Source organism: Colias philodice, chromosome 30 (genome assembly GCF_061535455.1).
Source record: "Colias philodice isolate Cphi_HAF_F1 chromosome 30, ilColPhil1 Martin Lab GWU primary, whole genome shotgun sequence".
NCBI classification, from domain to species: Eukaryota; Metazoa; Arthropoda; class Insecta; order Lepidoptera; family Pieridae; genus Colias; species Colias philodice.
In genome coordinates, this window is record NC_143115.1 from 3200274 (window position 1) to 3225310 (window position 25037).

A 25037-nucleotide genomic window follows, 5' to 3' on the forward strand; every position below is an offset into this window, starting at 1 on the left:
CACACATTTTTTTAGTAGATTTTTGTGTAATTGATATTAACTAGGTAACTACTATGTTTAAGTCATCCCCGACCGCTTAGAAGCTTTTTTTTCATTATTACGATTAATTTAAATACATATTCTTTTTTGTCAAATAATAGTAATTTTTGTAAATAGAATTATTACTTTCTGCTAGTACTTAATTAATTCTGTAGAAATTATTTTTATTATCAACTAGCTTCCGCCCGCGGCTTCGCCCGCGTGATAGCCCAGTGAAATTAGGTAAAAAAAGGGGTCAACCTCGGAATGAAAGATAATAAGCTGGAAATTGGTAAAAACCTTTGTTTTGTTACCCAAAATATTGTCTCAAAAGTCACAAATGCTATCGTGTCCGCGTCTTAAGATATTGAAGGTCAAAGGTCACAAAAAACGATTTTTCGCGAATATCTCGGTTCCTATTGCTTAAATGATATTTTCACCTATTATAAAAGTTGTAGAGTATAAAATTCTCTACAACTTTTGTCTAAACTTTTTTTTTATACGATCAACCGTTTTTGAGGTAGAGCGCGAAGAGTGCGCAGCGTACAGTCATATATGAGCTAATGCACTAATGCAGGGTCAAGCGTGAGTTACGGTTATCAGTACGTTGTATAAAGTCAATTATTGACAAAAAAATTATAATTATTAAGCAATGCCCATTATTTCTGTACTTATTCTTAATTATTTATATTTAATTATTCAACTATAGTATATTATTAATTCTGGATTATCTATTTTAGTTATATTTTAAAATAAAATGACATTAACAAAACTACACGCAATTCATCAAATTAACAAAACTAAATAAACCTGTACAATTGTCAACACTTCCACCAACAAGTGTAGCAGCCCGTCAACATATCAATCGTGTCTACTACCAGATTCAAACGTGGCTAGGGAAGAACTTAGAACCTCAAGAATGGGGCTGGAAGCTTGAAAATGAAATCCTGGAGCCCATAACAACGTTATTACCTCCAGCACCAGCCGAACTACAAAACACAATATTTTGCAATTGCAAAAATGGTTGTGGTTCCCGCTGTGGATGCAGAAAATCAGGGCTACTATGTTCTTTAGCTTGTGGCCAGTGCAATGGACAAGCTTGCCTCAACGCTCCACTATATCCAAGTAATCCCGATGAAGAAAGCAGATACGATCCTGAAATTCTAGAAGGTTTGGAAATGAATATGACCGATAATGAGGATGATGACAATGAATTGAATATTTTAGACCGACAACAAGAAGAAGACCACGAAGAAGAAGATAACTAGCTTCCATTCGCAATTTCATTCGATTCACAAATTATTTTAATACTTAAACTCACATTTTAATAAATGTATAACATGCCATATTTAATGATAAATAAAGGTATATCTAAAATATATTTCTTTACCGTCTTTTTATTTTAAAATATAACTAAAATAGATAATCCAGAATTAATAATATACTATAGTTGAATAATTAAATATAAATAATTAAGAATAAGTACAGAAATAATGGGCATTGCTTAATAATTATAATTTTTTTGTCAATAATTGACTTTATACAACGTACTGATAACCGTAACTCACGCTTGACCCTGCATTAGTGCATTAGCTCATATATGACTGTACGCTGCGCACTCTTCGCGCTCTACCTCAAAAATGGTTGATCGTATAAAAAAAAAGTTTAGACAAAAGTTGTAGAGAATTTTATACTCTACAACTTTCATAATAGGTGAAAATATCATTTAAGCAATAGGAACCGAGATATTCGCGAAAAATCGTTTTTTGTGACCTTTGACCTTCAATATCTTAAGACGCGGACACGATAGCATTTGTGACTTTTGAGACAATATTTAGGGTAACAAAACAAAGGTTTTTACCAATTTCCAGCTTATTATCTTTCATTCCGAGGTGAAACCCCTAATATGACTGGGCTATGATGTTTTTGACGTGACAACGTCTTATAATTCGATAGAGCCGGCTGCACGCACGAAAAAACATGACTCATGCGGCGTTACCTCGCTCTGACTCACAGACATGTATCAAGATAGACTAAGCGAGTGTATGTACTTCCCGTGTCCAAACTAAGTTTATGAACCTTACTTGACGCTGGCCTACACTCAGTCCGCGCTTGCAGTTCGCCAAGGAAAGACGTGAAGCTGAATAAAGTAAAATGCCGAATTGCGCCGTTATAAACTGTAGAAACTCCACAGCTGTGAGTGGCCGAGTTATCGGAGATGTTTCCTTCCACCGGTAAGTAATTTTCTAATCAGAATATGCACTATTTATTTTAAAATCAAATAAAGAATATCTGTGGAAAACGATCGTGACAAACATGGATACCAAACCATACGGAATACATTGCGGCTTTTACTTGGCACGGTAAAGATCGCGTCGTATGATAACAAGCAATGAATAGCGTCTTCTCATTTTTCTGTTCTCATTTTTCTGTCCAATTTTGTGGTTAGTGATGTTCATTTGATGCAACAGTTCTCGATTCTAATCGATTTTATAATCGAACAGAAAAATGATAATTTGAAGGAGCAATTTTTCAGAAAAAAAGGCATAGATTTTTTTTGTCATTTAATACGACTTCCCCACCAGAACCTAGCACTGTGCAAACTAGGCGTATTTGGCGTTACTCTCAAGCGGATTGGGATGAGATGCGTCATTTTTTCGCATCTTACCCTTGGCGGCGAGTATGTTTTTCCTCGAACGACCCGTCGACCTGTGCTAGTGCTATTGAAGATGTTGTCCGGCAGGCTATGGAATATTTCATTCCATTTAAAGACGTATCCTCCGGAGGTAAAGAACAGCCATGGTATAATACCGAATGTAGACGAGCTGAACAACGGAAACACGAAGCTTATCGAATCTGGGCCGATGCTAGAGCACGTAAGGATCCTGACATTACAAGCAAAAAGAGAGAATTCAACAAAGCTGCTAAATCCTTCAAACAAATGCTTAAAAGAACTCGCATTGATCGGATTAGGAAAATTGGGGTCAAGCTTACTTCCTACCCTTCTGGGTCTAAAGCTTTTTGGTCCCTTGCAAAAGCGGTTGAAGCTAATTTCTGTAAGACGTCTTTACCACCACTACAGAAACCTGACGGTGCACTCGCTCACACTGCAAAAGAGAAAGCGGAACTCTTTGCAAATCTCTTTGCTAGTAATTCCCGTCTGGACCCTATTAATAAGGTACCACCTTCTCTACCTCACTGCGGTCAAAATATGCCTGAATTTCGCATTACTCAGAGAGAAGTTCTTAAAGCTCTCCAATGTCTAGACGTGAATAAGGCGAGTGGTCCGGACGGTATCCCAGCTGTGGTACTAAAATGTTGTGCTCCTGAACTTTCACCCATACTAACACGATTGTATCGTCTTTCATACCATACTGGTAAAGTTCCCAAGACCTGGAAAATAGCCAATGTCCAGCCAATACCCAAAAAAGGAAGCCGAAGCGACCCAGGTAACTACCGGCCTATCTCAATCACCTCCATTATCTGTAAGGTTATGGAGCGTATCTTAAACAACCGGCTTCTGAGGTATCTAGAAGGTAACGATCTCCTCAGCGATCATCAATACGGATTTCGACGTAACAGGTCTACTGGGGACCTTCTGGTTCACCTCACTCATACTTTTGGCTTTGCTATCGAGAAGCACGGGGAGGCAGTAGCCGTATCCCTCGACATTTCGAAAGCATTTGACAAGGTCTGGCACAGTGGCCTTATCAACAAACTTCCAGCATATGGGATCTGTCCTAGCCTGCGCAACTGGATCTCTGATTTCTTGGGTGAGCGTTCGCTTCGTGTTGTGATCGATGGTTGTGCGTCTGATCTACTACCCATTAACGCTGGAGTTCCTCAAGGATCAGTACTGTCTGCTACTTTATTTCTGCTTCATATAAATGATCTGTTAGGTCCGAGCATATATGGTTATGCTGATGACAGCACAGTTGTAGACAGTTACATATCCGAAGCGCAGACGAGTAATAATGTTTTGGCGGCACAAAGAGAGGCTATGGTTGAACGGTTGAACCTTACTCTAAAATCAGTGGCCGAATGGGGCGATGCCAACTTGGTTAAGTTTAACTCTTCGAAAACACAGGCCTGCCTGTTTACAGCTAAACGCACCGATTTAAATTTAACACCTAGTTTTCAGGATGTGTCCTTGGAATTGTCCAATGAACTGGAGCTTCTAGGCCTAAAGCTCTCCTCTAACCTCAACTTCAAAACCTTCATTGAGTCCAAGGTGCAAGTTGCCGCCAAGAAGCTGGGAATTCTCTCCAAGGTGGCGCAATTCTTCACACCGGAACAGCTCCTAAACCTTTATAAAGCTCAAGTTCGGTCGGGTGTGGAGTATTGTTCTCACCTTTGGGCTGGTGCAGCAAAATACCAACTTAGCGCCTTGGACTCGATTGAAAAACGAGCGATAAGGCTTATCGGGAATGAGGCCCTCACGACCTCGAAATTGCACAGCTTGGAACATCGTCGAAAAGTGGCTAGTTTGGCAGTTTTCTACAGGATCTATCATGGTGAATGTGCTGAAGAACTGCACAACCTGATACCTGCTTCTCCTTTTCACCACCGGTCGAGTCGACGCGGTGCTGGTCTCCACCCCTATGTCATCGACATTCCACCTATACGCACTAAGCGTTACGCTTCTTCCTTTCTCGTGCGTACCAGTAGGGAATGGAACAATCTTCCGGCCTGCGTGTTTCCTGATAATTACAATCTGGACTTATTCAAAAGAAAAGTGAATAGGCATCTATTAGGTCAGCATGCTCCATCCTAGACCATGCTTATCGCTTTCCATCAGGCGAAGCGATGGTCAAATGCTTGCCTAATCTCTAATAAAAAAAAAAAAAAAAAAAAAAAAAAAAAAAAAAAAAAGACTTGACCTAGAACTTTTAAGTATTTTAATACAAAGGTACTAAAAATAAATATTATGACATGGACGCCATTAGTTAAAGTGTCATCTTGGGAGTTTTTTAAGAAAACTCCTTATTGCTTAGACTATGTCTGTTTTTTCAGTTTTCCAAGTAACCCGAAAATAAAAGAAAAATGGATCGATGCAACGGGACATAAAGATTGATTGATTGACAGTTTCATTACTTTCTTTCGATGGCCTCTCTAGTACGTAGTACATGGTAACACAATGGGCATATGTAAGAAAAAGCTAAAACACATTAGTTTACTTGTTAGAATATTAAAAGGTTTATAACTTTATTTTATCATTCCTCTGTCTATGGTAATTATCATTTTTCTGTCTTGAATCGATTTAGTAATCGATTACGATTCATTTATTTGACTACCTAGACATAGATCTAGTTTGATCTGATTTCTTTCGATTTACTTCGATGGGATAGGACGATACTAGAATCGCCGCGCGAGTGGATGGCGTCCTAATCGATTAAGCGTAAAATGAAATTACCATCACTAAAAAGCGCTCGTGACGTCATAACGCGTCAAGGTCAGTACAAAAAATATGACACGCTTGGTTTTCATACAGATCGCGGTACTTGCGTAGTCTATCTATGTCTGTGCTCTGACTCATCTGAGGCGTTCCATGTAATGAAGTGCGAGAGAGAGCGCGGAACGAGCGACAAAGAAGCACAATCGGACGTTGTCACGTTCAACTATCGTCAGTAAACCGACTTTACAGACAACCAATTTTTTTAATAGAATTATTACTTTCTGCTAGTACTGAATTAATTCTGTAGAAATTCTTTTTATTATCAACTAGCATCCATCCACCCGTGGCTTCGCCAGCGTGATGTTTTTTCGCAATAAAAGGTAGCCTAAGTTCTTTCTCAGGGTCTAAAGATTGTCTGTGCCAAATTTCATCAAAATCGGTTGAGAGGTTTAAGCGGGAAAGCGTAACAGACAGACAGACAGAGTTACTTTCGCATTTATAATATTAGTAGGGAAGTAGGGAAGAAGGGATAGTAGGGATTATTGTGAATCAACTTGTAAACCGAAATAATAAAAATTACAGCCTACAACTTACAAGATTGTTTCATTTCACACACCCTGTATTCCCTTTAGTTTGCGAATGAGTTTATGCTTTTAGTAAAGCCAAAGTTCAGAGAATAATACATTTTATTTACATATAATCTTCATAATAATATAATTGTTCAGAATAATGACAGTGGCCATCTTGCAGTAGTGTACGAACGTTGGAGAGTGACTGTGTCTTAAAAGGTAATCAGTTTTGTGTTTTGCTAAACATTTTGTTAAGCAACAAAGATAAAACAACATGTTGCTGAGTCAACATCTTTCTAGAAACACTGAGTTTTGTAGAGTTAAAAAAATACATAGTACCTATAAGCAGTCTGTGTCTGTATGCTTACATCTTTTAAACTACTCAACGGATTTTGATGGTGTTTTTTTTTAATAGATAGAGTGAGTTTCGGGGTTTTTGTATAAGGTTTGAGTATATCTTTTTTAAGGTTTTCGACATAGCAGGCCATTATTTCCCATAGCGGAAAGCTAGTAATAAATAAGATGATATTATACGTAGTATATTATTATTAGTCTGTGATATTATTGTAGTCACCAATCTATACTGTTTGTTTGTTTGAACGCGCTAATCTCAGGAATTACTGGTCCGATTTGAAAAATTATTTCGGTGTTAGATAGCCCATTTATCGAGGAAGGCCCACGCTAAGACGGACCAACAGGAGCGGAGCCACGCGGGAAATACCGCGGAGCGCAGCTAGTTGCTAAATCAAAGCTAAATACATTGATTCAGTTAGTGTATACTATTTTATTAACCGACTTCAAAAAAAGGAGGAGGTTATAAATTCGGTATTTTTTCTTTTAAGTATGTACACCGATTTCTCTGAGGTTTCCGAACGGAACTGATGCGGAATGGTGTCGAATTGGTCCCATAAAAATTTTATTCGGATAGGCCCAGTACCTAGTTTTTATTTTATGAGCATTTTTGTCTGATCTCGATGACTTGATTGAAATGTAGCAAGTAACTTTGATTCCGTTCCCGGTAACCGATTGAGCTGAAATTTTGTATACCTACGTATGTAAATTGGCACGAGTAACCAAGGGCCAAGCACTAAGTATTGAGTATTGAGCCCGTGCACCGACATCAAACCTTTTTAGTAAATAGCACATCTAAATAATATGTAGTATCTACCTAATTAATAATATCAAATCTTTTTTATTTTTTACTTTTCCGTTTTTGAAGTCGGTTGTTTTAACGTAGTTATTTTTATTTAATACTTTTTAGTGTATTTTTCAACACGAATTAAACGAGCCCAAACTCGATAAAGTTGTTAGAAACAAAATTGATTGTATAATTTTAAGGTTAATTGTATTTTTTTATTCATCTAATAAATAAACAACATCCTATGAGGACAATGATTACAGTACTTTCTTTGAATTCTTAATAGATTTAATTATAATACATCACAAAATACGGCGCCATTGGTTTTAACACGCTATTATTAGCTTCACCTGTATGTTTACAAGTATGTAACCAACTCCTTTAGACTCGATTTTGACCCACTTAAAACGGACAGATTTAATTCAAACTTTGTACACTTATCAAGGATCGGTGACAATACAATAATTTTATTTGTTTGTCTTATTGAAGCGTGTTTTTAAATTATTTTTTTAACTATATTTTTATTAATTTAGCTAAAATGCCGTTTCTGGAGGACCGTGACTTGGAAGATGTACCAAGGATCAAGGAATATTATAAAGGAAAGACAATTTTCATAACTGGAGGTTCTGGTAAGTTTTATTACGTACTATCCGCTTTACCCGGCTTCGCCCGTGTTGAACCGGGATAAAATAGCTGTTGCACCTAAAAGTAAGGTACTATAGTATTAAAAAAAATATTGTAATAATATTTTATTAGTTATTAGCGTAGGCTAAAATATTTTTTAAAATGAATCAAGCAGTTTTGTATTAAATCATATAGTTAAGTTGAATTGAAAATAAAACATTTTTAAGTGTTAGTGAAAAAAACATTTTGAATTTATAGGCGCGTGGAGACTAAAATTTCAAGGTATCGTCATGGCAATACCTTCACGTCATGGAGTAAAGCGACCAAGAAAGCGACGATTTTGATACTTTTTATCTTGCCAAAGAAGTTTCACTTGTATGCTCGGCACAGACACTTTTTTTTAATAATAAGGAAATTTTTTTTAATTATTTTTCAGGTTTTATGGGCACAATATTAATAGAGAAACTCCTTTACTCATGCACGGATCTGGAAAGGATATACTTGCTCCTCAGGAGCAAGAAGGGAGTCAAATCGGAAGATAGGCTAGCAGATATGTATAAGGGCCCTGTAAGTTATTTCTTAAATATTTATTTAATTACTACATTACATACCTAAATAAACCCGCATAGTTCTCGCTCCTGTGGGATACAAAAAAGCCTATTTCTTCTCCTGGTAATAAAATTAGACCAATTTTGTAATAAATGTATGATAAATCCATACTATTTAATGTAATATAAATGCGAAAGTAACTCTGTTTGTCTCTCTGTTACTCAATCACGCCTAAACTACTGAACCAATTTGCATGAAATTTGGTATGGAGATATTTTGATACCCGAGAAAGGACATAGGTTACCTTTTATTGCGAAATATGTACCACGGGCGAAGCCGGGGCGGACCTCTAGTATATGAATAAATAAGATGGGTTTGTTGGACAAATCCTGGACAGGATATTTTTAATTAATTATTACCTACCTACTGAAGGAAGACCTATATTCGACCAGACCGACCGACGACCCATCTTAGACCATTAGGGACATAATAAAGCTTCATAAAATGTATTTGTTAATTGTGAATATTTGTTTATGTATTTACAGTGTTATGACCGTCTCCGCAAGGAAAGACCTGGCGTTTATGAGAGCAAAGTTTTTTTCGTGACTGGTGATGTTTCTGAACTCGGATTGGGTATGCATTCCTTTTATATTGTGTACTAGCTGTGCTATCTAACACCGAAAGTATTTTTCAAATCGGACCAGTAGTTCCTGAGATTAGCACGTTCAAACATACAAACAAGCTCTTCAGCTATTTTAGTATAGATTATAATTCTATTCTAGGGCATGATTCAATTATTATCGTGAGTGAAAAAGAGAACTAAAAGAGTCAATTCTGGCTAATTTGCCATATTTATGTTGATGATGATGGTGGTGATGATTTTGATGATGGTATATAAAAATTTGAATCAGAAGCACCTAGAGTTTAAAAAATGATTATTTATTTATTTATTCATAGGTCTCTCTGAAGAAGACAGAACACTGTTAATAAATCGAGTGAACATAGTTTTTCATGTGGCTGCTAGTGTAAGGTTAGTAGTATTGATTATTGATTTATTCTAATAAGCCTATTTTATTTTTACAACGAAGTTTTACCCTCTTTTTTACGCATTTTTGACGTGACAACGTCTTATAATTCGATAGAGCCGGCTGCACGAACGAAAAAACATGACTCATGCGGCGTTACCTCGCTCTGAGGCGTTCCATGTAAGGCTTGAAGTGCAAGCGAGAGAGCGCGGAACGAGCGACAAAGAAGCACAATCGGTCGTTCGCACGTTCAACTATCGTCAGTAAATCGACTTTACAGACAAACAACTTTTTTATTCTACACTTGGCGAACGCAAAAGTATTAATTACGTTTGCTACAATCATTACTAAAAGCATTATGTAGTATTAACATAATTATTATAATGACGTAACAAACGAATAGAAATGTAATACACCAACTCTTTCTCGAATGATAGCCTGCATTCACCATTTTAGAGAAGTAAATAGTAATCATGATTTTGATGGTGTCTTGAGGAACTCGTTACCATTCTTCCCTGATGGCGGTTTTTAGGTCTTCTAATGTTGTAGGGGCTGGATTACGAGCTCTAAGCTTTATTTTTAAAGTGAAACTTTTATTACATCGTCTCAAACTTTTTGGTCTGTGTAGCGCATGTCGCGTGACGGTCGGCTGCCGAGTAGGTATAAAGCAGTGTTCGGAGTCATTATCGTACAAATACGATAATTGTGTGCCTAAGTTTCACTTTTACCGTGGTTTCATAGAACCACACAACATTTTTTAAGTGTCCCACATATGCTCTATAGGTCTCAAATCGAGATTTTTTCTTATCGTCAAGCTCCCTGCGTCTTGTCAAAGAAATGCCACTCTAAAAATTTTCAGAGCCTTCATCATAATCGACCGTTTCTCTTACGTTGCACTGAGCAAATCGTTCGTCTGGTCATTGCATGACATAAAGACGTCCATCGATTATAATAGATTTTACTTTTTAGCCACGGCACGTTGACTTATCCCCTGTATCAGTAGAGCCACAATTTGGACAGCCTCAAATTCAATAGTATCCATTATTTTGAGACAAAATTAATCGAAACTACAGCATCAGTCATTTAACTTAGATCCCGAAAAAAGTCAGTTTTGAACTGGAAACACAAGCATAATTATTTGTGTCGCGGTAAACTGTCAAGTCAACAATTTACAGTATTTCTGTATAAAAATTTGTTTAGAATCATGAAGTGCGGTAAAATTTTCGACAAACATAATGACAAACATGTTATCAGACCCAATGAAAAACAACAATCTAAGTCGTCTTATTTGTGAAATAATCGATAAATAGCAAACGTAATGAAGGTGGGTCGATTTTTTTGATGACCAGTGTAACTTTCATAACATCTTAATGTACATGCATTACAAACAATTACCAAAATCGTTATTATTTATTTTGGGAGTAAGAATGTCAGCAGTAGGAATCGAATATACCCATCGGATAAAGGATAAATTATATGTTATTCAATAATGCATCTTTTGCCAGATTCAATGACACACTGGATTTTGCGGCAAAATTAAACTTACGAGGCACCAGGGAAATGGTAGACTTGGCGAAGGAAATGCTACATCTTGAGGTGCATACAATATTATTAATGAGTAAATTAAACTTCTTATTTTTTTATATTATCCTGGTCCTGAGGTTGCTGGTGTTTTACAAATAAACCTGTATAAGTTCCAATCAATTAATAAACGCCAATCACATTCTTTTATTTCACTTTTATTTTCATTAAACATTCCAGAGCTTCATCCACGTGTCCACCAGCTATTCGAACACCAATCGGGAGACGATAGAGGAGGTCATGTATCCCCCCCACGCTGACTGGAGGGAAACGCTGGCTATTTGTGAGGCGGTTGACCCGGAGACGCTGAAGATATTGACTCCTAAGTAAGAACTAACATTATTATCTTAATATATATAAATCTCGTGTCACAATGTTTGTCCTCAATGGACTCCTAAACCACTAAACCGATTATAATAAAATTCGCACACCAAGTGCAGTTCGATCCAACTTGAGAGATAAGATAGTTTAAACATGTAGGTACCACGGGCGAAGCCGGGGCGGAAAGCTAGTATTTTATGTATTAAGTAGGCTGATATCCAAAGAGCGAAAAGCCTCGCGAAGCTGTTGTCTTCTATTAAATACTAGTTTTCAGCCAGCGGCTTCGCATTTTTCCCGTTCCTGTAAGATTTCCAGGATAAAACCTATACTATGTCCTTCCTAAGGTCTCAAGCTAACTCTGTACCAAATTTGAAGTAAATCCATGCAGTACTTTTTGAGATTAGCCCGCACATACAAACAGACAAAAATTCTCAGTTCATGTTCAGTAAATGTTTTCAATTTCCATATTTATACCTAACTATTTCAGATACCTCGGAGAACTGCCAAACACGTATGTCTTCACGAAACAGTTAGCAGAACACGTAGTGTATGAGAACAGAGGCAAAATACCGGCTGTTATACTTCGACCTTCTATAGGTATTTAGAGATTCTAGTATTGGGCTTCATATTCTTAATTTACTGTACTACGCTCATTGTTGCCTGAAATAAATAAATAAAAATTAAATTTGATTTAATATTTACTGGTTGGAGATGATAATACCGCAAGAACTGGAAATTCCGCTAATACAGTAATCAAAATTCAAAATGTTAAAAATTCAGTACCTACCTATTAAGTAAATTTTTCAAATTTAAATATATGGTTGATTAGCTTTACGTTTGCGGTTTCACCCGCAATGTCTAAAACTTAACCTAGTTTCCTACAAAAACAGAATGAAAATCGGTCCAGTAGTTTTAGAGTTTATCGCGAACAAACAGACAGAGTAGTGATGATATAGATTGTATTGTTCTTATGTTTACAGTAATTTCATGTCACTTGGAGCCCTTACCTGGTTGGAATGCCAACTTGAATGGACCAGCTGGAATTCTGGTTGCATCCGCTAAAGGTAAACTATATTTGTTTTTTATTTAACTTATGTTAAGAAGGTATACTTTAAAACATTAAGCAATAACTATATAAACGTATGTGGAGTGAGAAAATTCCTCTATCTAATAAGGGAGGATCAATGAGACCCCGATGATTGATGTCGGAAAGTTAATTACTCTGTAGCGAAAACATTTCGCTTGCGCAATTATGGCTGGCGTCCACTAGGCGGATCGGGCCGGGCCGCATCGCAACGCAAAAATACGCCGGCCTATGTTTTGTATGAAACATCGTCCATTAGCGACGGATCGGGCCGGGGCGGGCCGCAACGCATTGGCGGATATCGCTTCGCAGGCGGATTTCTGCCGGCGGTGCGCTGCGGCCCGGTCCGCCCCGACCCGTCTAGTGGACGCAGGCAGGCGGATGTAAGCGGCGAGCGTCTGTTAGATAAAATCCGCCTAGGCGATCCGCCGCGCCCCGTACAGGTGGACGCAGGAGCAAACAGCGCGTCCATTAGAGACGGCCCGTTGCGATGCGGCCCGGCCCGATCCGCCTGTAATGGACGCCTAGCATTACACGTATTTTCCCAACAACAAAATAGAATGATAATTTCGTTAAGGCCGGTTGCAGAGCTTCACCGACCATCAGTGCGTACGCCAATCGCGCTTGTCATATGTATGGAAACGCGTGCATATGGTCGGTCTAGCTATGAACGGTTTTCTGAATTTCCATACATATGACAAGCGCGACTGACGTACGCACTGTTGGTCGGTGAAGCTATGCAACCGGCCTAAATATACCTCTAATAACATAATATGAAAGTACATATTTTAGCTTATTAGCTGTTATTACCTTCAGCTTTGTCTATGAGGAAATTCCTATGGGAATGAGATGTAGGTAAGTTATATCACAGTGATATAACTCTCTAGCCTCTCAACTATCCCCAGACACAAACATCATACCATAAAATCGCTCCATGCAACCTAAGGGACAAACAAAACAACACACTTTCGCACTGACAATATTAGTAAGTTATTTTATTTTCATTGTTATTAAGCTATTGCATAGCTTCTATCGCGGGCCTTGAGCGCGGGGACCGAATCCAGAAATTCCGTAACGAAAAAACCTCACGCTCCCCACTCCGACGGACACGGAGGTGTGGCTTGAAGGCATGCTATGCAATAGCTTTACCGCGGCAGTCCCCGAGTGCCACATTTTTTTTTATCTAATATACAGGTGTCCTACGAACAACGCTCTCTAAACCAGACTTGATAGCCGACTATATTCCCGTAGATGTCGCTATTAAAAGTTTCATAGCTGCTGCCTGGATTCGAGGAACTAAAAAGTGAGTAGAAACTTTGTAAGACGTATTAGCACAGTATTACAATATTATTTCCTACAGTAAGGAATCGCCTTTGATGTCGCGCGATGCCGCCGCCAGCGTAGGTACTTACGCTGCCACACGAAAATACGCTAGGGTTGCAACAAATGGGAAATAAAACAATTTTGATTATTAATATTATGATGAAATCATTTATTCATATGTACATTCAAAATAATTGCGATTATTAAATCTGATGTAATTATTTGTTCATAAATATATAATTACAGATATTGCACTGCTAAATATTATTTACGTGGACACTTTATTTTTGGATGTTCTTAATTGTATATTATACCATTTAACTAAGTAATGCATTCGCATTGGGATGTACAATCTGATTAGAAAATAATGAGGACAACATATACATAGCTTTGATTTTAATTCAACAGATACAATTAATACAATCTTTCTAAAATATTGTTTCCTTCTGGGATTTCAATGTAGATTTACATCCGTAAACGGAACAGTTTTTGCGCGTCATAATAGAATATGTAAGTACCTATGTATAATAAAATTATTACACAAAAAATACGACTGCGTCGTCCTTTCGCGATAGTTAATGCAAACTCAGCGTGATTGCATTAAGCGGCCCGCGTCGCCCGACCCCCCGCCAGTTCCCCTCCGTTTCTCTGCACAAGTACATTCGTCGCCATACTGTAGGATGGTAATACTGTGGTATTAGTACTGGTATAAATAATATCCTAGTAATTCTACTAATTCCTACTTTGGATGTGTATGTGTATGTTTGTTACTCTTTCACGCAAATACTACTGAACCGATTACAATGAAATTTAGCACACATATAGAGCGTAACTTGGATTAACACATAGGATAGGTTCTATCCCGGAAAACCCACGGGAACGGGAACTATGCGGGTTTTTATTTGAAAACGCGGGCGAATCCGCGGGCGGAAAGCTAGTGATTTATAGAAATGCTAGCAAAGGGGCAGATGGCACTAATGGTCTGATAGTGTTGCTTTGCTGGATTTTAAATCACAAATACGCTAATGCTTTTCATTTTTTGAAATGAAACTTCTTTATCGGGGTTGGAAAAAAATTTAGTGTAACATTTTTTCGTTACGCGTGACATTTTTCCGTTACGCGCCACCTTTTTGTTATCCCTACCACGCGTAATTCGACGTATTTCTGTAATGTTACATATAGTAAATTATTTTTTGAAAAATAAAGAATCACTCATAAAGAAGTTTCACTTCTTACGTGTGTACACTAGTACACGCACACATTTTTTCTTTCATTCTTTCTTTTTGGTGCATACCGTAAAAAACAGAAAAAGAAAAACATAAACACGTAAAATTTCTAGCCTTGTTTTATTAAATCATATTTTCCGAACAACTTTTAAAAATATATTCTATAACGGCAGTATCTATATGTAGATAATGTTTATTAAGCTATTGCATAGCTTCTATCGCGGGCCTTGAGCGCGGGGACCGAATCCAGAAATTTAGTAACGAAAAACCTCACGCTCCCCACGGGGACGGGCGCGGAGGTGTGGCTTGAAGGCATAGCATGCAATAGCTTTACCGCGGCAGTCCCCGAGTGCCACACGTCTTTTATTTTTATTTATATTTTTGTATGCTGGTGAATGCTAAATTCATTTTTCACAGATTTCTATATCTAAATATAAGCAAAAACTGAACTTTTCGTAGCTTTAACGTGCGAATGCGAATGAGGAACAATATTCATCTACCCTCAAAAACTTTCGTCTTCCTAACATAATATTATAACTTGAACTACGAAGTAACTATTTATCTATTACTATTAAATAAAATAACGTATTCTTGCCTTTACAGATTAGAAATAACCGATGATATACCCATATACAATGCCTGCTCTGGATCCCTTAACAACATCACAGTGAAAGATATGAGAGACTTAGGTTTAAAAGTTGTCGAAACTGTGCCATTCGACGATACTCTATGGGCGCCCTCTGGTGGCATCACTAGTTCAAGATTTAAATACAATATGAGTGTAAGTTTTCATCTATACTATACTAATGTTAAAAAGCTGAAGAGTTTGTTTGTTTGTTTGTTTGAACGCGAACTCAGGGACTACTGGTCCGATTTGAAAAATTCCATTAAATAGCCTATTTATCGAGGAAGGCTATATAATATCATCACGCCACAACCAACAGGAGCGGAGCAATGCCGGTGAAACCGCGGGAACAGCTAGTTTATTATACTTATATCTTTCTTTTGATCCATGAAAAAGAGAAATAATCGTGGTAAAAGTAGCTTATTGGTGGATTATTTTTAAATTATAATAATGACGAAAGCTCTCCTATACCTATTATGAAACTGTAGAAGAGTTTAGAAACAATAAAAAGCGTATTGTGCCGAACACACGTGTCAGAAGTGAAACTTCTTTGGTAAGATTAAAATATACCAAAATCGTCGCCTTGCTCTGTGACGGTATTGCCATGACGCGACCTGGAAATTTTGCTCTCAACACTTTCACTTTCAAAAAATTGTTAGTCTGTGTGTCTGTTATATAACCATTAACAAAAAAGAACTGGATGATTTGTTTAACGAAATCACGGGCATAGTTAGGTAATCTATACCTACTAATATTATAAAGAGGAAAGGTTTGTAATTATGTATGTCTCGTGGCCATATCGTAAATTTGCTCATTTCATGATATGACTGGCCATTTCACGAAATGGTCGCATTTCGTGAAATGGCCAATTTAGTTTGGCCACATCATGATGTGGCTTGAGCAGATCAATGATAAGAAATCGTTTCACGATATGGCCAACTAAACGCGCGGTTTTTTCATGAAATTATCAAAATTATTTGATCATATCGTAAAATAGTTACATTAATATAAGGTAGAGGCGCTGCAAGCTCTGTGTTTATGTGATAAGATGGCGGCCGCTGGCGAAAATTTAATTATTCGCAGTTAAAAACTTCATAATTCGTTTAATAACAATATGAAGAAAGTCATAGCAAAGAATTTACGACGGTTCGAGTACCTACTATGGAAAATGTGGATATCTTATATGTATTGAAGAAAAAATGCGTCTTAAATAAAATAATTTAAGACGCATTTTTCTTTTAGGATATATATTATTTTTTAAAAATTGTTTGTTTTTTAAAAAGCTATCCGCTTCTGGCACTCGCCGGCCGCTGCCGCGGCACGCTCGCTTTGCTCGCTCGGCTCGTGCGTTGTTTATCAAAGTCTAACCTAACCTAACCTAACTGTTTTTTATTACAAAAACGATTCGCTTCTAGCATTCGCCGGCCGCTGCCGCGGCACTAACTTAAATGACATTAAACAAGTTTTTAGAATATGCTGAATTTTAATATTTTATGAACTCTTTATATTTTATACGATCTGGCCAAATGTGGATGGCCAAATCGTGAAACGTTGACGATTTAATGATCAAACTATGTTGGCCATTTCATGAAATGCGACCATTTCGTGAAATGATCGATCATATCATGAAATGAGCAAATCTACGATATGGCCACGACATATGTATGGTTTTCACGCATAACGACGACGCGGTTGGCGCAGTGGTAAAGTAACTGCCTACTGAGCCGACGGTCCCGGGTTCGATCCCCGGTCAGGGCAAATATTTGTGTGATGAACTCAATTATTTGTTCTTGGGTCTGGGTGTTATTATCTATATATTATGTATTTATTAAATATTATATTTATCGTCGCCTAGTACCCACAACACAAGCCTTAATTGAGCTTACTGTGGGACTAGGTCGATTTGTGTAATAATGTCCTATAATATTTATTTATTTATTTTATTATTTATATTTATAAACTACTGGGCCAATTTTGATGAAACTTGGCACAGATAATCTTTAGACCCTGAGAGGCTACCTTTTATTGCGAAATATGCGGTCTAAAATAAAGTGTAATTTAATAAAAAAATGTTTGAATTTGAATATTGTTCGTCGACTATCATGGCTGCAAACTGCCTAATTTTTGTATGGTTTCAAAACTAATAGATAATTCTTGATTTTAGGTTATATTCGAGCATTTATTGCCAGCTCTAGCTGTTGATTCAATTTTTGTGATGATGGGTAAGAAACCAATGTGAGTATCGTAGTTTTTAATTTATAAGAAGTTTTTATCGTAGTTTTAATTAAAAAAGGAGCTTTGTCAGATATTTCATCTCATTAACATTATATTCGTTGTATCAATAATTTATAATATTATAGTAAGTACATATAATATATATATATATATATATATATATATATATATATATATATATATATATATATCTATTTGGCCCTCTACGAAACAAATGTTTTTGGAAATAAAAAAAAAATAATTTTCCTACTTAAAATCAATAGTTTTGTGCTACGATAAATAACCCGTTTATCTGTTTTTCCATATTTCTCACCCAGACCCATAATGTATATGAAATAGAAATAGAAAACGTTTTATTTTCCACCATAATAAAAATATAAATCTTAGTAACTAATCTAACACACAAAACAGAAAAAAAGATAGGATTGGTGGCAAAGAGGACTCCCCATCAGCAAAGCAGTAACCATTATTTAAAACTAGCCGCTCCGCGCGGTTTCACCCCCGTGGCTCCTCTCCTGTTGGTCGTAGCGTGATGATATATTATAGCCTATAGCTTTCCTCATCATAAATGAGCTATCTAACACCGAAAGAATTTTTTAAATCGGACCAGTAGATCCCGAGATTAGCGCGTTCAAACAAACAAACAAACTCTTCAGCTTTATAATATTAGTATAGATGTATTGCTGCACTGATTTTCAGAGGAGACCACGTGACTGTACAGATGCAATGATTCAGTACTAAATGATACATATAATTATGACAGTGTGTTTATGTAGCATAGGTAGAGAAAATATATGTGCACCTTAATTTTATTTTGCGAACAGTGGGAGTGTTAGATATTATATTTTAGTTTTGGTTAGTTTATAAAATAAAAGTCTAAAATTTCAGATTAACTAAAATACAACGACGCATATATTCCGTGCAGATAGCTCTCCAATACTACACAACACAGCAATGGACGTTTTGCAATGAAAACTTCGTAAAATTAAGATCAGCTATAAAGGATATTGACAAAAATGAATTTTATTATGAGATAGAAGAAATAGATCAATTGAAATATATGGAGAAGTCGACGCATGGCGCAAGGAAGTATATTTTAAAAGAAAAAGATGAGGATATTCCTAAAGCTATTAAGCATAATAAGAGGTAAGGTTAATTGGTTAAAGATTTTATCTATATGTTACCGGAAATGTATGAAATCAAGGAATTGTGCTTATACAAACCCTAGGAAATGCCGGAAATATCACAAAATGCCGGCCGTTTGTAATACGGCGGATAATACAATCCGACTGCGATATATACATTACACACCCCTCGTCCCGCGTACCTTCCAATATCTTAGATGTTTTACATTTCCGATTGCTATTTAGGATTTAGGAAATGTATAGATTTCCTAGGAAATGTGTATAAAATAATTTAATATAGGTATGTACTTAATACTTTGAGTTAATAGGTACTATAACAAAAATGTTAAATATTTTTTCAATTTTGGCAATGAGCAAGGACTTTTTTCCAAGGGGCCAAATTACAGTCTTCAAAAGTTTTCCCGCGCGTTATTAATTTTATAATTTATTACAGATTAAAAAACCTACAGCGGCTTGTCCATGGTCTCTTCTATACGTCTATGGGATGGTGGATTGTAAACTCTAATGTCGTACAAAGTTACCTGTATTGAGAAACTGTGACGTTATTTCCCGCGCGAAAGAAAGAAAAAAAAATATCACAGAGTAAAAATGAAAGATGTGAAGAAAATATGATGTGATCATGGTGTGATACAATTTTGAGTTTTGACTGTGGACTATGGTCCATAATTTTGAATAAAATTTTATTATTTGTTGATGTGTGTTGTAGGGTTGTTGAGGATTCCTCTTCCGCTTCCTCATAATGCGGAAGTTCCGCAATATTTTGGGTTCCTCAACCGTTACCGCATCCTCAAAAATAAAAATAAAAAATTCCTCTTCCGCTATAATCGCTTCCTCAAAATTTTGAGGAAATTTATGAGGATGCCGTATCTATGGCAACGCACTCGCTACGCGCAGCGCTATGCCAGGCCGATTCGATCGGGCGGATCGGACTCTAGATGAGCTTTTGTTTATGCATATAACTCGACAAAACCTAATCTATCTAAATAAAAAAGTGACTCGACTTGATTATAATTTCCTATCATCCTCATCCTCATCCGCTTCCTCTTCCTCATCCTCTTCCTCAAAAAAATATCCTCTTCCTCATCCGCATCCCCTAAATATGCGTGTGAAAATTCCTCTTCCTCCTCCTCTTCCTCATAATCACTTCCTCAACAACCCAAGTGTGTTGTAACTAGGTACCTACCTATAGTTTAAATCGAAGAACTATTGTAATATTTACAAATTTTAAGTGTGAGACTATAGAATTATAGATAAATGCTTTATTAATAATATTGCCTTTTTATTATTCGTACCTACAGAAATATTTGTGTTAAAAATGACTTAAGTACCTTAATGACCTACCATAATTATTAAATTAAGAAGGAAAAAGTATTATTACTTTGGTACTTTATTATAATAATAAATATGAATATTTACTAAATAAATGATACTACATATAATATATCACTGACCACTGCTTTAAAATGTCTTATTTAATCCTACTTACTAGGTAGTCCATAACATTATACTTGAACGTTATTATGGATGAATATTTCATACTTTACGAAACTAAAAGCAAATTCCTAATTAGGTACATATTTCTCAAGCGTAGGTATGTGTTATTCTAGTAAGTAATTATAAAATACAGCACTGAAAAATATCAATAGGTAATTGTTTTAATATGCAATCTTACAAACTTATGTCTGTAAATTGTAAAATATTGTATGTACATGAACAAAATTGAATATAAAATTACTAAATTCAATTATTTCGATGCATCAAAATTATTATTACTAAATTTATCTTTTTAATTTTTATAAAAATATATAAATCGATTAAAATCGATTTCGCTGTGCTGCCATCTATGATCCTAATGTTTAACTTTTCAAAGAATAAGAACCATAACGAACATTATTGTTTATACTTGAAAACATAGATGTCACTGTAACTAAATTATACTTAAAATTCCGCTTTGGCTGTGGTTTTTCGTTGGTATAATGAATTCCCATGTAAAGATAGACTCAAATTAATGAATGCAATTTGAATTATAGAAAAGTTTTTTTGTATAATAACTTAAATACTCACTTCATACTACATAATTAACTAGATAAAATATTATCTGTACTACCCCAGCCCCCCTAGACAAGTGGCTTTCTATTAGCGTAAAGTTCAATAGAATAGATTATGAATGTATGAGATTGACGTAAGCAATCGTCGTCGCCGTCGTAATCAAACGTCAATCTCATACATTCATAATCTATTCTATTGAACTTTACGCTAATAGAAAGCCACTTGTCTAGGGGGGCTGGTACTACCACACCTACTGCTAAATTAGGTACACGATTCGTTATTATGAAATAGATTTTCGTGCACATTTATTTTTTTCTTTGAATTAAGTTCCTGTAAACAAAGTAAAACCTACGGAAAATACTCGAGTACCCTAGAAACGCCTAAATTGAGAACCTAATTTAAAAAGTAGGTCGGAGCATTTTGGCGATTAGCCAGATCAAACTGACATAGGTACCCTACCTAATATCAATAAGTATAGCACAAATAGGTACCAGTTAGGTACCTATTATTTGTTTTTATCGTAGATTAATTCTCTGTCTACGATTTTCATTATATATTATAGGTAGCAAAGTTTTTTTCAATTCATTTTTAGTAAGTAATTGAAAGAGATTATACCTACATGCAGTGTGTTTGATTGTTTTTCTTTCACCTTGAAAGTTTCACGTCACAACCAAGGGAGCGATTTTAAGATATAATTTAGTTTTTGAATCTGGTCAAAGTTTGAACTTAGGTACTTTGAAGTTTGATAAACACAATTAAAAATACTTACATTATGAAAATTTGTATTAATTGTTGACCATGGACACACGAGACAGCTTGGTGCAGACATAAAATACCGTTTGAATACACATTAACCAATTTTACCCACAGATTACTATATATTAGTCAGAGATTTTACCTTTCGGTACGGCAGATATTACGGAACCCTATTTAAATTTAAATTTTTAAACACTTTTTTTCTTTTTTTATAATAAACACAGATTAAAAACTGTTAAAATTTTGACATTTACACTTTTTTTTCTTATATGGCAATTCAACTTCGATACGTATCAGAAAAGTTGTTTAATGCAATCATTGAAGCAGAAATAAATTTAAAGAGCGATTAATAACAATATTTTAATAATATCGCTCTTAAACTTATCGTATTATTAAAAATCAAAGTTTTGGTTCCGTTATTTCAACTTTAAGTCCATACGATATAGCAAGTGGCAACATTTAAATATGCCGAACGAGTGACGTTTGCGTTGCGGTTGTTGCACAAGTCTAGACTCTAGAGTTGCTTGTCCTCAAATCGAAAACAGCCAACAGCTGCTGTGTACTGCACAGAGCAAGTAATGTGTACTGTGTCGCTGTTTATGTGACAAAAGCCGCGAGATGTATATAAACATAGTTATCGTCTGAATAAACTTTCTGTCAAGTGAAGAAGTGACTAAGATTTGTGTTTTAACTGTTTTAGTATTTACATTAAAACAACTGTACTTTTGAAAACATCTGTTACTGTTGTTTTTCAAACTAGGAACGACTCAGTGCATGGAATCACGTTGCAGTTGTTTGTAAAAAGAAAGTTAAAACAAGTCTATTTCCTTTGCCTTGTCGGTATGAATTAGAAGAAAAAAAAACATAAGTTCATGGAACTGGTGTGACTGTGTTATGATGTCGATTTAAATACAAATATTAAATAAGTTAACAAATATATTTCAAAGGTTTTTGTGAGTGAAGTATGCGTACAAAGTAAGTGTTTATACGGTTGTACATGTTGAAAATGTATTCTGTTATTTAAAATAATGTTATCTCAGCCTAAAAACAGAGTTCAAGCTATAAAAAGTAAATTCGAGAGCTTACAGTCTGAAACCGAAGTATTGGTTATTAAGAAAAACACATCGCACCTAAGTAAATATACCGATTACAAACAAAGCGCAAGTAAAATCAATTCTGAACACGACAATTCCAACAAAGAGAACAAGGATGATGATATATCACAGGAAGAAAGTAATTTCGTCAATAACTCCGAGTTTTTGAGTCAGGATTGGTCAATACAGCCTAATACTAGTTATTTATACAGTAGTAATGACTTAAAGATAAGTTTATATGACACAAAAGTGTCTTTATCACGCCAGTCAAGTGATCCAGGGAAGAAATTACATAGAAGCCATGCGTTTCGCTGTGACCGAAGCCAGATTATTAGCCAGGGTCCCAAAAGACATGGAAGCTGCAACGGACGGTCAGAAACCAGCGATTTCTCATTAAAGAAAAGTGATAAAAAGCTTTCAAAGGACAGATTGAAACAATTGGGTAACTTCATAGAGGATCAAATGAGGAAAGAAAACTTTATCGCTTCTAATTCTATTAGTATTGAGGAGATATCTGATAAATCACCAGATTCCATACCTGATTCAGAAGTACCAAGACACATATTGGATCAGTATGCTAAAGTGGATAAAAACAAGAAAGCCGACAAGCAGGATTCATTAACGGATAGTGGTGTTAGTTCAGAAACAGAAAATGTGGATGAAGAAAAAAACAGTAAAATTAAGAAGCTTGTTTCTCAATATGAAAAGCCGGAAAAAAGTGAATCTAATTTAGTATCTATGGACGATCTCAGCGGTTCAAATGAAACAATGCGTTTAGAACGAAAAAATCCACATCTCATCCTCACAGATACACTTAAAAAGGCTTTAAAACAACCTCTACCACCAGGACCGCCGCCGAAAAAACCACCTAGAATTTTCGCCGCTCCAAGCCCTGAGCAACCAGAAAAGAAAAAAGATACAAAAAAGATGCTAGAAAAATTGGAACAGGCGTTACAGAAACGCGAATCTAAAACACACAATCAAAACAAAAACATGTATGATATATCAGAAGATAATGTCACTGATAAGCCGAAAGAAATACACTATCTGTGTACCGAAATATTAGGTATCACAAACAGGACATTAACAAATCAAAGCCGTGATCCGTTTTCCAAGTGCCTCAATTCGTTAAATTGTGCCATGATGACAAATAATTCAACATTAAGTCTTCCATATACGCGACTAAACGAAAAACTGCCGTGTTCGTGTAGCAACGAAAATATATCCAGGCGCATAAGCACATTCCAGAACGATTCAAATTTGGAATCCAACGAGAAGTGCGATAAGTGTCGTTTGAACGAGGACAAAGAAGGTTTTAAGTGTCATTTAAATTGTAAGTGCAAAGTTTTGAATTCGGAATTCTATTTGCAAAAAGAACATATCTATGATGTGCCATTTGTGGACCATGAAAAAAGTGATTATGGTGTTCTTAATAATTGGAAAGGGAATATTAGCCGAAGCATGGAGGATTTAAGGAACAAGGATAGCGAGGTGAGTAATTTTTAATTAAAACATACATACAGTATACTTATATATAATCACTAATTCACTACATAGTATAAAACAAAGTCGCTTTCTCTGCCCCTATTTACCCACACTTAAATCTATAAAACTATGCAACGGATTTTGATGCAGTTTGTTTTAGTCGATAGAGTATAATTTATTAGGTTTTAGACACAGCAGGCTGCAGGCGGAAAGCTAGTCTGTTATAATTATTATAATCTAGTGGACAGTCTTGCTTTTTACAAATAATATTATTTCCTCATAAAATTGCATTAACAAGTCAATTGCATGGTATTTTAGAACTTAAGTGTCTAAAACATATGAATTTTTATTCTTAACAAAAATTATAATGTGCTAAAATGCTGAACAAAACTGAAGTTTGCACCCAATTCAAAAGATATGGGAAAAGATAGTGATCACTTCTGACAAACTGTATATCTATTCTACATAAATAAGTAGCACTGGTATGTTATGAGTAATAAACTTAGTAATGTTTATTTTTTGTGCTATTTAAGTTTTTATCATTATCATATGTTTTGCACATTTTTGTTTAACAACAAAAATGGAACAACAAACAAAAATAACAATTTAATTTAATTTTCATATAAAAATGTTGAATATTACTAAGTAATATTATATGAGTAGTGTATTTTAATCTTATAAGAATCTAAAACAGATGTGCATTGCATCTATCCAATTTACTACTAAAGGAAATTATCTTCATTACCAAATAAGTCTTTTAATATCTGAAAAACAACTTAAGAAATCATAGTCCTC

General features: G+C 35.7%; 2 protein-coding genes and 1 long non-coding RNA gene across 6 annotated transcripts in view; 2 read left to right on the plus strand and 1 right to left on the minus strand.

Annotated features, from left to right (window-relative positions):
* The first annotated feature begins 6153 nt into the window (after positions 1 to 6153).
* LOC149475455 (putative fatty acyl-CoA reductase CG5065) lies at positions 6154 to 20127 on the plus strand. 2 transcript variants are annotated; one of them, XM_089713420.1, is made up of 15 exons: positions 6154 to 6201; positions 7654 to 7749; positions 8181 to 8311; positions 8839 to 8926; positions 9251 to 9323; positions 10824 to 10914; positions 11080 to 11225; positions 11708 to 11817; positions 12201 to 12284; positions 13499 to 13607; positions 15457 to 15634; positions 17643 to 17713; positions 18602 to 18859; positions 19292 to 19568; positions 20034 to 20127. In XM_089713420.1, exons 2-14 carry the CDS (start codon positions 7659 to 7661, stop codon positions 19386 to 19388), a joined length of 1527 nt encoding a protein of 508 aa, XP_089569546.1. In that variant the 5' UTR covers positions 6154 to 6201; positions 7654 to 7658; the 3' UTR covers positions 19389 to 19568; positions 20034 to 20127. The 2 variants fall into 2 exon arrangements, with proteins under 2 accessions (XP_089569546.1, XP_089569547.1); XM_089713421.1 differs by having other exon boundaries at positions 19292 to 19565; positions 20020 to 20127.
* On the minus strand, positions 11039 to 12467 carry LOC149475456 (uncharacterized). The gene is made up of 3 exons (XR_016318087.1): positions 12228 to 12467; positions 11712 to 11880; positions 11039 to 11221 (listed from the first exon to the last, which is right to left on the minus strand). It is a non-coding gene; the product is annotated as an uncharacterized LOC149475456 (long non-coding RNA).
* A 2062-nt stretch (positions 20128 to 22189) lies between the features above and the next one.
* The window catches only part of LOC149475457 (uncharacterized), a 252747-nt gene continuing 249899 nt past the window's right edge, over positions 22190 to 25037 (plus strand). For all 3 annotated transcript variants that reach the window (XR_016318058.1, XR_016318057.1, XM_089713330.1), the window contains exon 1: positions 22190 to 24248. Coding sequence is in view for 1 of the 3 variants with exons in the window: in XM_089713330.1 (XP_089569456.1) it covers positions 22692 to 24248 (1557 nt within the window). In the remaining 2 variants the exon portion in view is untranslated. The remainder of the gene's footprint in view (positions 24249 to 25037) is intronic.

Excerpts from the sequence above, each read along its gene's own strand:
- LOC149475455 (XM_089713420.1), top strand. The coding sequence starts at position 7,659 with ATGCCGTTTCTGGAGGACCGTGACTTGGAAGATGTACCAAGGATCAAG. Across the intron at positions 8,927-9,250 it reads TGTTTCTGAACTCGGATTGG|GTCTCTCTGAAGAAGACAGA; the intron begins GTATGCATTCCT and ends ATTTATTCATAG. Across the intron at positions 17,714-18,601 it reads ATGATGGGTAAGAAACCAAT|ATTAACTAAAATACAACGAC; the intron begins GTGAGTATCGTA and ends CTAAAATTTCAG.